At 46.7% G+C, this 10049-nt stretch overlaps 3 protein-coding genes across 4 annotated transcripts; 1 reads left to right on the top strand and 2 right to left on the bottom strand.

Moving 5' to 3' along the window:
* Positions 1-498: 498 nt before the first annotated feature.
* Positions 499-2509, bottom strand: LOC117568108 (protein ST7 homolog). The gene is made up of 2 exons (XM_034248499.2): positions 2047-2509; positions 499-1976 (listed from the first exon to the last, which is right to left on the bottom strand). Exons 1-2 carry the CDS (start codon positions 2183-2185, stop codon positions 526-528), a joined length of 1590 nt encoding a protein of 529 aa, XP_034104390.1. The 5' UTR covers positions 2186-2509; the 3' UTR covers positions 499-525.
* A 131-nt stretch (positions 2510-2640) lies between these two features.
* On the top strand, positions 2641-7142 carry LOC117572300 (nucleolar protein dao-5). Of its 2 annotated transcripts, none has more exons than XM_034255013.2 (6): positions 2641-3937; positions 4006-4508; positions 4578-5311; positions 5385-5595; positions 5661-5816; positions 6686-7142. In XM_034255013.2, exons 1-6 carry the CDS (start codon positions 2821-2823, stop codon positions 6833-6835), a joined length of 2871 nt encoding a protein of 956 aa, XP_034110904.1. In that variant the 5' UTR covers positions 2641-2820; the 3' UTR covers positions 6836-7142. The 2 variants fall into 2 exon arrangements, with proteins under 2 accessions (XP_034110904.1, XP_034110905.1); XM_034255014.2 differs by having other exon boundaries at positions 2642-3937; positions 4581-5311.
* LOC117572302 (uncharacterized) lies at positions 7091-10019 on the bottom strand. Its single transcript, XM_034255015.2, has 2 exons — positions 9873-10019; positions 7091-9781 (listed from the first exon to the last, which is right to left on the bottom strand). Exon 2 carries the CDS (start codon positions 9774-9776, stop codon positions 7269-7271), a length of 2508 nt encoding a protein of 835 aa, XP_034110906.1. The 5' UTR covers positions 9777-9781; positions 9873-10019; the 3' UTR covers positions 7091-7268.
* Between the last annotated feature and the right edge of the window lie 30 nt (positions 10020-10049).

Here is a 10049-nt window from a genome sequence, read left to right as displayed (position 1 = left end):
AATAATAATAATCATAATAGTAGTAGTAGTTGTTGTAATCCTTAGGCTTACGATACTGGGGGGAGGTAAATTCGAAACGATCGGACAGTTTAGAGTTAGGAACGTTGGAGCGAAATGAGTGCGCGTTGTAATCACAATTCGTTCATACTTGCTTTTCATTTATTAGTTCACGAAACACAGACAAAGATCCAAAATATATGTATATATATATATATATATATTTAGATATATATATATATATGTATTTAGATATATAGTATGTAAAGGTTTTTTCTGTTTTGTTTTCCATATCGAGTTCATTTTGTAACTTGGGTTTTTTTTCACTTTGCTCTTTTGGATGCGTTGCGTTTTCTTCTGATGCCTTGATGCGTGTATCTTCCATAACTGTATCTGTAAATCTGTGTGTGTGACTGGGTGTGTGTGTGTGTGGTGTGGTGTGCATGCTGTATTGTGTTGTGCGTTGGCGCCTCATTTGCGTTTATTCTGTTTCCATATATATTTGTAATTTGTTTTTTTTTTGTTGTTTTAGACTCGCGACAATTGCTGGAGCAGATTGCACGGCCAGAATGCCTCGATGCGCTCCTTGAGCAGCTGTATGGGATAGAGGATCCATGTAAGTACCGTCTGTGCCAGCAGACCCATCGGCTCCGGATACTGATGCGTTAGCAGCGCCAGCAATGCGGTAAACGAGCACAAGCCCGCCGTGAAGAGTATAAAGAATGGCAACTCCTTTTTCGGATAGACCGAGACCTCATGGAAGGCCGGCAACAGTTCACGATCGGCGCACTCTGTGCACGTCGGATATGGATAGAAGAGATGTCCGCGCTCCAATGGATACGGCAGCATACGAAATGTGCCCTCCCAGGTGCAGTGGAGCAAATTCAATGCGCCCTCCACCTGTTTCCAGTGCTTCAGATGGAAGAACGCATACGCCAATGCCTCGGAATCGCCGCGTTTCAATATATGCTCCGGCGGCAAAATGAGCGGCTTTGTTTCCAGCAAATATTTCGGCACATGCGGATTGAATTCCACCGCCCGATGTATGGCCTCCACAGCGCTCATTTCGGCCGGACTTAGACCACGTTTCGAGGCAATGTCCGGTGAGAATTTATCGGCCACAGCCCGTGCCTTGAGCAGCGCCGCTGTGTAGCAAATTGTCGCCGATTTGGGCAGCGAGATGTCATCGTATTTGGCCAGTATGGCATGGCAATCGGCATACGCCTGCATCTCGAGGAGTGTCTCAATGAGATTCTCGTGTATGTTCAGCACACTCATGATCGACGGTATCTCTTTGGTCAGATCACGAAACATCTTCGCGGCCTCCTTCAATTTGCCGAGTTTCCTGGCGCACATCGCCAACCGTCGCTTGATATAGATCAACACGTTCGTGTCGCGCCTGTGAACGCCATCAGCGATGGCGCCTTGATGTTGCGTCGCCTGCGATTTCCGATAATTGAGCTCGGCCACCTTGAGGGCCGTCTTCAGTATCTTCTCCGCCTCGAGTATGGTCATCGCTTCCTCCTCGGCCAGCAGTATGTAAGCGGGTGCACATTCCGCATTGATCTCCAGCGCATTATGTGCGGATTTGATGCGTTGCATTGGATTGCGTTCACGCCACGCCGTCTGCATGATTTCGTATTCCTCCTTGCGGGCATCGCCCTCGCACGTGAAGAACGTCTGATGATCCTGGGCACTCAGATTCATATCGTAGTACGTCAATGGCTCCTTGCTGGTGGCCCAAAAGAAGCGTTGATATTCGGCACCGCGAAATAAGTTGAGTGGATTGCGCCACACTTTGCATTCGGGTGTGCCGCTGCTGTTGCCTGAATTGGCATTGTTGCCACCGCCATTGGCACCACCTCCACCTCCATTGCTGCTGCTGGAGGAGCCGCTGCTGCTGCTACTGCCGCTGCCATTATCCGACTGAGCATCGTTGCCATTAATCCAGGGACTAATGTGATTGATCGATACTTGTTCTGCCGAATTGGGTGAAATTGTAAACGCAATTGCACATGATTATCATCATCATCACCATTAAAAACTCACCTATAAATGATGTGCCATATTTGCGAAAATACCACCATTCGAATATCAAGATGAGACCCGAGATTAAGCTCGAGGTGCCTGTGAGCGCTACGTAAAACTTTGGCGTCAGTGTGCTCAGAAACATTGACGAGTCCCACATCCTGTCGCTGTCGCGGTCGCAGTCGTCGTCGCCGTCGCAGTCGCTGCCACCACTTTGGCTGCCAAAATTTTGCTGGATTTTTGTTGTTTGCTATTTGTTTGTTGTTGTTTTCGTTACCGCCACCAATGCTAAAATTGTTTGCTTACAGCGCGCTTTCACAACTATTTTGTTTTACGCTCACGACCAGCCAAATTTACATAAACTTTTATGTTGAATAAAATAAACAAATTCCCCTCTTATCAGCGTTAGTCCTGCTGCTGCTGCTGCTGCAGATGAGACTTTTTTTTCCATGAAGTATTCATCAGAGTGGTGTATGGGTAGGGGGGTTGAGATATATTAGAGCTGTCAAACTATCGATATGCACGCAATTTGTACACAACCTATCGTCTATGTATCGATAAGAACACGACAGCTGACGAATACAAAAATAGTAGTCGAGCGCAGCAGTTCATTTCGAATTGTGTGGCCGTGTATATCGAATATATTTTTCTTTCGTAAAATACGCATCACTATAAAATGGCCGCTATTGCAGCAAGTGCATAAAAACGTTGAAAACACTATTTTGGCTGCATTGGAATTTTACAAGTTTTATGTGAATTAGAGTAGGCTAAATATTGCAAGTGCGCTAGTGAAATATGGCTGAAACAGCAGACGACAATAAATTGAAGGAAAAACTGGGCGCAACGCCGCCGTTGCCACAGCCGAAAACAGAAGAAACAAACAGCGTTGCGGCAGAAGAAGAACGAGGCGAACAAGAAGAAGCAGAAGCAGAAAAAGCGGGCCCAGCGAAATCTAAACATGAGGATATCAAAATACCAGAGGATGATAAAATTGACAAACTGGATGAGTTGAGCTCATTGGAGCAGGAAATAGCCAAAATGCATAATTTACAGCACGACGACGACACAGAGACAGAGACGGATCAATTGGCTAAAGAGCTGGCGGAGCAGGTGAAAGATGCGGGCGACAGCGCCGCGACTGAAAATGGCAACGCCAGCAATGAGGCACAACTGACGGATGAGCTGGTGTCACGTCGTCGCACACCAGTCAATCACAATAAAGACGAGACGGCATCGGCAGCCACACTGAAGGATGTGGATCTAATAGCGCTGCTCAAGGGCACTGATCAGGAGCAGGAGCAACCAACAGCTGCAGCGGCACCGGCAGCCGATCAAAAATCCATTGAACTGGCGCTGGCCGAGTTGGACAACGTAGGCGTGACCATTGAGGGCGAGGGTCAATACGAGATAATGGAAATTGATGATGGTGACAATGGCAGCGCTGCCAGTCCAGTTGTGTTGCCGGCAGCAGTTGCTGCTGCCGCTCCCAAAAGTGCAGCCAAGGGTAAGGCGAAGCTATCTCCAGAACAAGCGCGTGCTGTGGCCCTCGAGCAAATGGCAGATTTAAAAGCGCAAACAGCGCGTCGCAAAGAAGCAGCTGCCAAGCAACAGCAGCAGCAGCAACAACAGCAGCCGCAGCAGCAGCCGATGGATATTGTTAGCTCACTGAATGACGATTGGAACGAATATGACAGCGGCAGCGACAACAACTCCAATTCCCACTCTAATGCTAATTCCAATTTGACAGCTGCGAGCAAAAGGCCAATCGCAAAGAAGGCAAGCAAAGCCAGCAGCGAATCTGTGGGCAATGCGAAGGCGCTGACCAAGTCACCCACGCAGAGCGCACTGGATAAGCTGAAGGCAGCGACGACAGTGGAGCCGGCGAATAACAACAGTAGCCCAGAAGCCACAGGTATGCTTCAGCACCTTTTAATTATGATATAAACGAAAAGAATTGGATTCATATTCCTGTCCTTGCAGGCTATAAACGCACTCGGGTTATTAAACGGAAAATCATTTGGGATCCCGATATGCCAGATGCACAGAAATCCCTGGCGCAATATGCTACAACAAAGGCAGGCGGTTCAAACAGCGCCAGTCCAACAGCCACAGCAACAGTGACAAGTGAGCGACCTACAACACCGCGTGCTAGCGGTCAAGAAAGTATGAAACGTGCGCGTCCAATGACGCCCAAGGATGTGCATAAAGTAGCTAAGCGAGTTGCAACGCCAGCCAAGCTCAACGAATCAAATGTAGCATCAACAACAACTGTCAATCGTCGAGCGCAGACACCAAATGGCGCTGCAAGTGGCAGTGTGGTGCAGGTCAAGAAGAAAAAGGTCAGCGAAATTGATCGTTTGATGGGTGACGAAGGCGCCGCCAATATGATGCAGGCCGTGGAGCGAGAGCAGCGTGAACTTAGCGGTGGCGAGTCGCCTAACAAACCGTTGATGCGTAAACGTTCGCTGACCATCACTGGACGCGTAAGCTACACCGCAATTTAGTTTCCATTTCGATAGCTCTTTTAAGACATATTTGTATTTCATTTTCAGCAGCAGCAACCACCGAAAGCAAATGCCAGCGAGTTGATGTCACCCACAACACCGAAAAAGGAGAGTCCACCCAAAGCCTATAAACGTGCCTCGACACCCGCGGCTGCCATCGATGCTGTGTTCAAGAACAACAAGGCAGCAACACCGAAGCCCCAACCCTCCGACTCCTGGGATTATGTGTACAAACAGCGGGCGAGCGAAGAGTCGATGATTATGCGACGACGTTCCAATAGCTCCTATTCGAGCAATGCTTCGGCGAGTCGCCTTTCGCTAGACAATCGGCCAGCTGCCGTTGCCAATCTGTCGGACGATGCATCCGACGCGCCTGCCAATGATCCAGCATTCAAGTTCTTGAAACCGGAGACAAAAACCAACCAAAGAAACGATGGCAGTCCACCGCAAACGCTGGCGAATGATTTGAAACAGCAGCAATTGCCAAAGGAATCGAAAGCGTCAGCGAAAACGGAGCTGATTACGCTGCATAAGCTGGAGAAGGTGTCGCAGCTGATCGTCAATATGCAGCCATCGAAGACCGGTTACACCTACAAATTGCAGTTGCTGCAGAAACTGACGGAAATGCTCAATAAACTAGCCAAGAGCAATGACTGCAACACAGTGCTGTTGAGCGTGGGGCAGGGACAAACATTTTGCCAGGGCATCGACTGCCAGGAACTGATTGCATCTGCGCTCGACAAACGCAAATCAGGCGCCAACCAATTGGGATTGGTCTTAAAGTGAGTATAATGAAAGCCAATAAGAAAATACTTTGAACTTATTAAATTCCAATTTATATTTTGTTTGCTTTAGAACATATCTGCGAACTTTATTAACATTCCCCAAGCCTCTGGTGGCTGGCGTTGTGGGAAACCTCAAGAATCTGGGCGTTATGCAATTGCCGCTGTTTGACTATGTTGTCTCCGCCGATGACTGCAGCCTTGAGACAAGCTATGCCAAGCTTGGCCAGCTGCCAGAGGGTTATGCGCTCTGGCACAATCATCCAAAGGTCTCCAGTCAAGTTGTAAGTAATAAAATCTTGCATTTCAAAACATTCTCAATTGCTAAATGTATTATGTTTAATTTCAGCACAATCGTCTCTTTTTGCTGGGCGAGCAGCTGCAGGCACTGGAGTTAGTGACAACAGTCGGAGGGAATAGCTTTATTGACAAGTGCTGCAAGGCACGCAGTGTCAACGACGAGGCGCTCGAAGTGGCCAAACTTATTTCCAACAGCACAGCTGAGGTGAGTCCAACGACTTTTACTTCTAGCTCTTATTATACCTGATAACCATAGGGTAAAAGGTTATTTTAACTTTATGCCTGCCGCAGAAGGAGGCACTTTTTGATCAGCGTCGAAAGCCAAGACGAGATTGCAATATCTGTCTATCTGATTGTCCGTCCGTTTGAGCACCTACAGCGCAGAGTCTATAAGAGATAGAGATATATATTTTTTGTTTTCTGATTCTTATAGTTCTGTATTAGGACTTTAATTAGAAATGGTAATAATTTTGAAAATATTTTTCTGTTTTAAGATAATTGCAAAAATGAATGAATTCGTATTCAAACTAAAAAATTAAAGAATTTTTGTAATTTATCGTAAAACAGAAGTTACTAAAAAAAATATTAGCTCTAAATATAGTGCTTATCTAGAGCTATAAGAAAAACCTCAATTTTCTTATTTAATTGTTTTAGTTTTGTTTGTTTTTTTTTTCATTTTCATTAGTGAAAAATTTAGTCAGAGAATTACCCAAATATATACTAGCACATGCATTTACTAAATATAGCCATTCGGTATGATTCAGTATTTTTATACACTATATATTTTAAATGTATTATTATATAAATATACCATATGTATAACCAATGGTATAATTTAGTATTTTTGTACCATATGGTATATTTTAAATGTATTACCATATAAATATACCATATAGCCGTTAGTATAATATTAGCATATGGTATATTTTATATCTAGTACTATATAAATATACCAAATATAGCTATTGGTGTATATTTGCGCTATATAATTTGGTATATTTTAAGAATAATAGTTATCTAATAGTCAAGTACACTCGACTGCAGCTCCTAAATCTGTTTTAATTGTAATTACAGCATTATCGCGGGCTCAAGAAGCTAAATCAGACGGCGAATGCGGCGTTGCTGCCATCGCTGGATGCAGAGTTCAAAATCCTGACAGAGCAATGGGCATCGGCACAGTTTCAGGCCAATTGCAAGCGCTATGTGAGCGATCTTAACATATAGGCGGGTCTACCACGCGCAGTGGTAGACGATCAATTGTAATAAAAATGAGAATGTGGAAATGTAAATTCTTTATTTTAGCATTTGCATTTCGTTAATTATTTAGAACCATTGCAAAAATGAATGAATTTCGGACTTTTTAGGATTATACAAACTACAAACAACAAAAAAGGAAAAAACAAATGTTGCAATTGTTATTAAACCGTTTATTTTGTGGGAGAGACTAGAAAAGGGTTCTATTTATAATATACAATCGTAATTGTTAATGTTTTGTAATTGTAATACATGCAACTAGCAATTTAACTACTAAGTACGTGTTATGATGGGTGTTGTCCACCAGGCAGGCCTCTCCCCCAAAATCCAGAGTGTGTCTGTGTGATGTGTGTTTAAATGCACGTTCCTGTTACCAAGGTGGTGTTCTCTCTCTCTGTCCCGCCTAGTTGTGTTTTTCCTGCTCATAGAAATAAGGCAGCTCGGACTGAAGACGCAAGAGACGCACATAGCTAACGAGCTTCCAATTGTTCACGGGATCGTCGTCGGCGGGCACAAACGTGGACATGTACGACACCAGCTCCTGTGAGCCATCCATATCGAGATCGGCAATCAGCATTGAGTTCTCCTGATTAATGAGATCCGGCTGGCAAATCATTTCGTTGCGATCGCTGCGACAGAACTGCACAATATTGCTCTGCGATGTGTTCTCGATCCGTGTGTCGGCGCCAATGAAGAGCACCAGAATAACCGTCTCTGTGGTCATTTGCATTTTATAGTTTTTCATCAACTGTGCGGCGGGACTGTTGCCATTAAGTTTACGTTGATTCTTCGTGGCGAGCACATTGAATGTGTCGCGTTTTTCGATCGGCAGCAAGTGCTCAAAGTCATCGAATTCCTCGTGCTGTGCTGGGAATTCATGTTGCTGTTCGCGTTTAAGTCTCTGATGTTGCTGCTGTTGCTGTTGTTGCTGCTTCTTCTGCTGCTGCTGTTGTTGTGATGTTGCTGCTGTCTTGCTGTATGACTTGTCCTTGCTCTTGTCCTTCTCCTTAATGGCATTCAGATGCTTTGCGGAGCTGCTGCTCGTGCTGTTTGTATAGTTGCTTGTCTTATCCACGCTATTGCTAGCCTGTGATTGCTGTTGCGACTGTTGCTGCTGTGGCTGTGTCTGTCTGACTGCGTTGCTGTGCCACTTCCAGAACTTCATCACAAAGCCAGACATCTTGGTGTTCTTAAAATGCCACTGAGCCGGCACCATGCCATACATTCCGCTATTGGTGAAATTCCTTAGTGTGAAACGCTGGCCATTGCGACTTTCGGTCAACACCAGCGTCACATTGCAGTCGGGGCACTTGCCGCGATTCTCCACAGTCAACTCCCGTCCGCTCAGCGAGTAAACATTGCGCTGTGCCTCGGTATCCTTGCGCTGGCCATGGCGACGATGCTGCGCAATCTTGGAGGCGGGCAACAAACGTTGTCCCACTAACGATTTGTTGGTGATCAACTGATACAGCGCGGCCAGCGACTTGGAGCGCTGTTCCTCCGTGTGGTTGTCGCTGCGCTGGCAGCTGTAGCTAACGCTGAGCGTGGCAGCCGCATTGGCCGCATTCGATAGCTGTAATCGCGACAGCTGCGCGCAGTCGAGCACTCGAAATCCATCGCCAATGGGTACGCCACGGCGACCGGACAGCAAACGCAGCACATTGCGTGCCTCCAGTTGGGCGGCTGCTGGTGAGCCCGGCGTGTGTTGCTGCTGCACAAAAGTTTTGGTGCGCTGCTCCAGTGATATGCTCGAGATGAGCAGTATGTCCAGCACACCGTCGCCATCGATGTCGGGCAGTATGAGTGGGAAATCATAGGCATCCAGTTTGCGTGCCGAATGCTCCATGAAACGCCAATGCCACTGACCGCTGGCCGAATTGATGACGCCCAGTTCGCCGTACTCATCGATCACCAGGCAATCCGGTTTGCCATTGCTGTCCACATCGAGCAGTGTGCAATCAATGGCCACCGGCTCATCCACTGTCTCATCGTACCAGGCGACGGCGCCCGAGCTGCCCAGCAATGAGATGATGCCATTGCGTTTGTGATTTGTGGCACGAAATTCGGGGAAGAAGACATCGCCACGATACAGAAACACCAGATTATTCTCCCAGGCACGCAAACCGGCCACAACATTAACGCCACCTCTTAGCTCTATCTTTGTGTAGTTGTTCAGCCAGTTGTGCGTCTTCAGGCGATCCACGGGCGCTGGACAGGCGCCAGTGCCATCGGCATTGCCGCAGGGCAGCAGCCAAACGAAGCCTACAACGGCGAACAGGCAGAGCAGCAAGGAGGCAATGAAACAGCAGCGACGTCGCGTCGACATGGGCAGATGTTTGTGTATGTCGTCGGTTTGACTGTTGCCCAAGATGGCCACATTGTCGGCACTCACATCGTAGTCACCGCCGCCGCCATTGAAATTGGAGAACTCGACGCCCACATTGCCGCCTCCAACGGCTGCTGAGCTGCCTAGATCGCTAAGCATCACGGAGCGAAATGTATTTTGCATGTTGGTGGTGTAGCTGCTGCTATTGTTGCTGCTGTTGTCCGACTTAAATTTTGAATGTTGCTGCTGTTGCTGTGTATGTTGCTGCTGTGGTTTCAACTGTGACCCGCCACCCACAATACGTGTGGCTGTTGTGGTACGTGTGTGGGGCGACTTTAATGCCAACGTACTTGGTGGTATGCGGCTGCGATTACGTTGCAGTTGTTGTTGCTGCTGCTGTGATTGCAACTGCTGTTGATGTTGCTGCTGCTGCTGTTGAAGTTGCTGTTGTAACTGTTGTCGCTGTCGCTGATGCTTGGTTGCGTTGTGTATCTCAATCTCTTCATCGGACTCCGAATCGGTCATTGCCTGACTTAGCGGCGTATAAATGCCTTGATGTGTGGGCAATGATTCCGTGTGCAGCATTTTAGCTGAGGAAAAATCAATAAACCAATTTGTGTTGGACACACACACAAACCTATTTCTTAACCAACTTTACTGAGCACAGCGCTCACTACATACTTGTAATTGTTGGGCCAAACACTTGATGATTGCTTGCAGCATCCACATTGCGCCAATGTTTTCAGCTAATTTGCAAATTAAGTAAACATTTATTTCAAAAGTATCCAACGTTCGCACCGTTGCACCCACCCCAAGTTTAATTTCAAAATGATATCGCAATCGCAGTGTTGCTCATCA

Source organism: Drosophila albomicans, chromosome 3, assembly GCF_009650485.2.
Source record: "Drosophila albomicans strain 15112-1751.03 chromosome 3, ASM965048v2, whole genome shotgun sequence".
In the NCBI taxonomy this organism is placed as follows: Eukaryota; Metazoa; Arthropoda; class Insecta; order Diptera; family Drosophilidae; genus Drosophila; species Drosophila albomicans.
The sequence above is the reverse complement of the archived record's forward strand: the minus strand, read 5'-3'. Positions and strand labels throughout refer to the sequence as shown.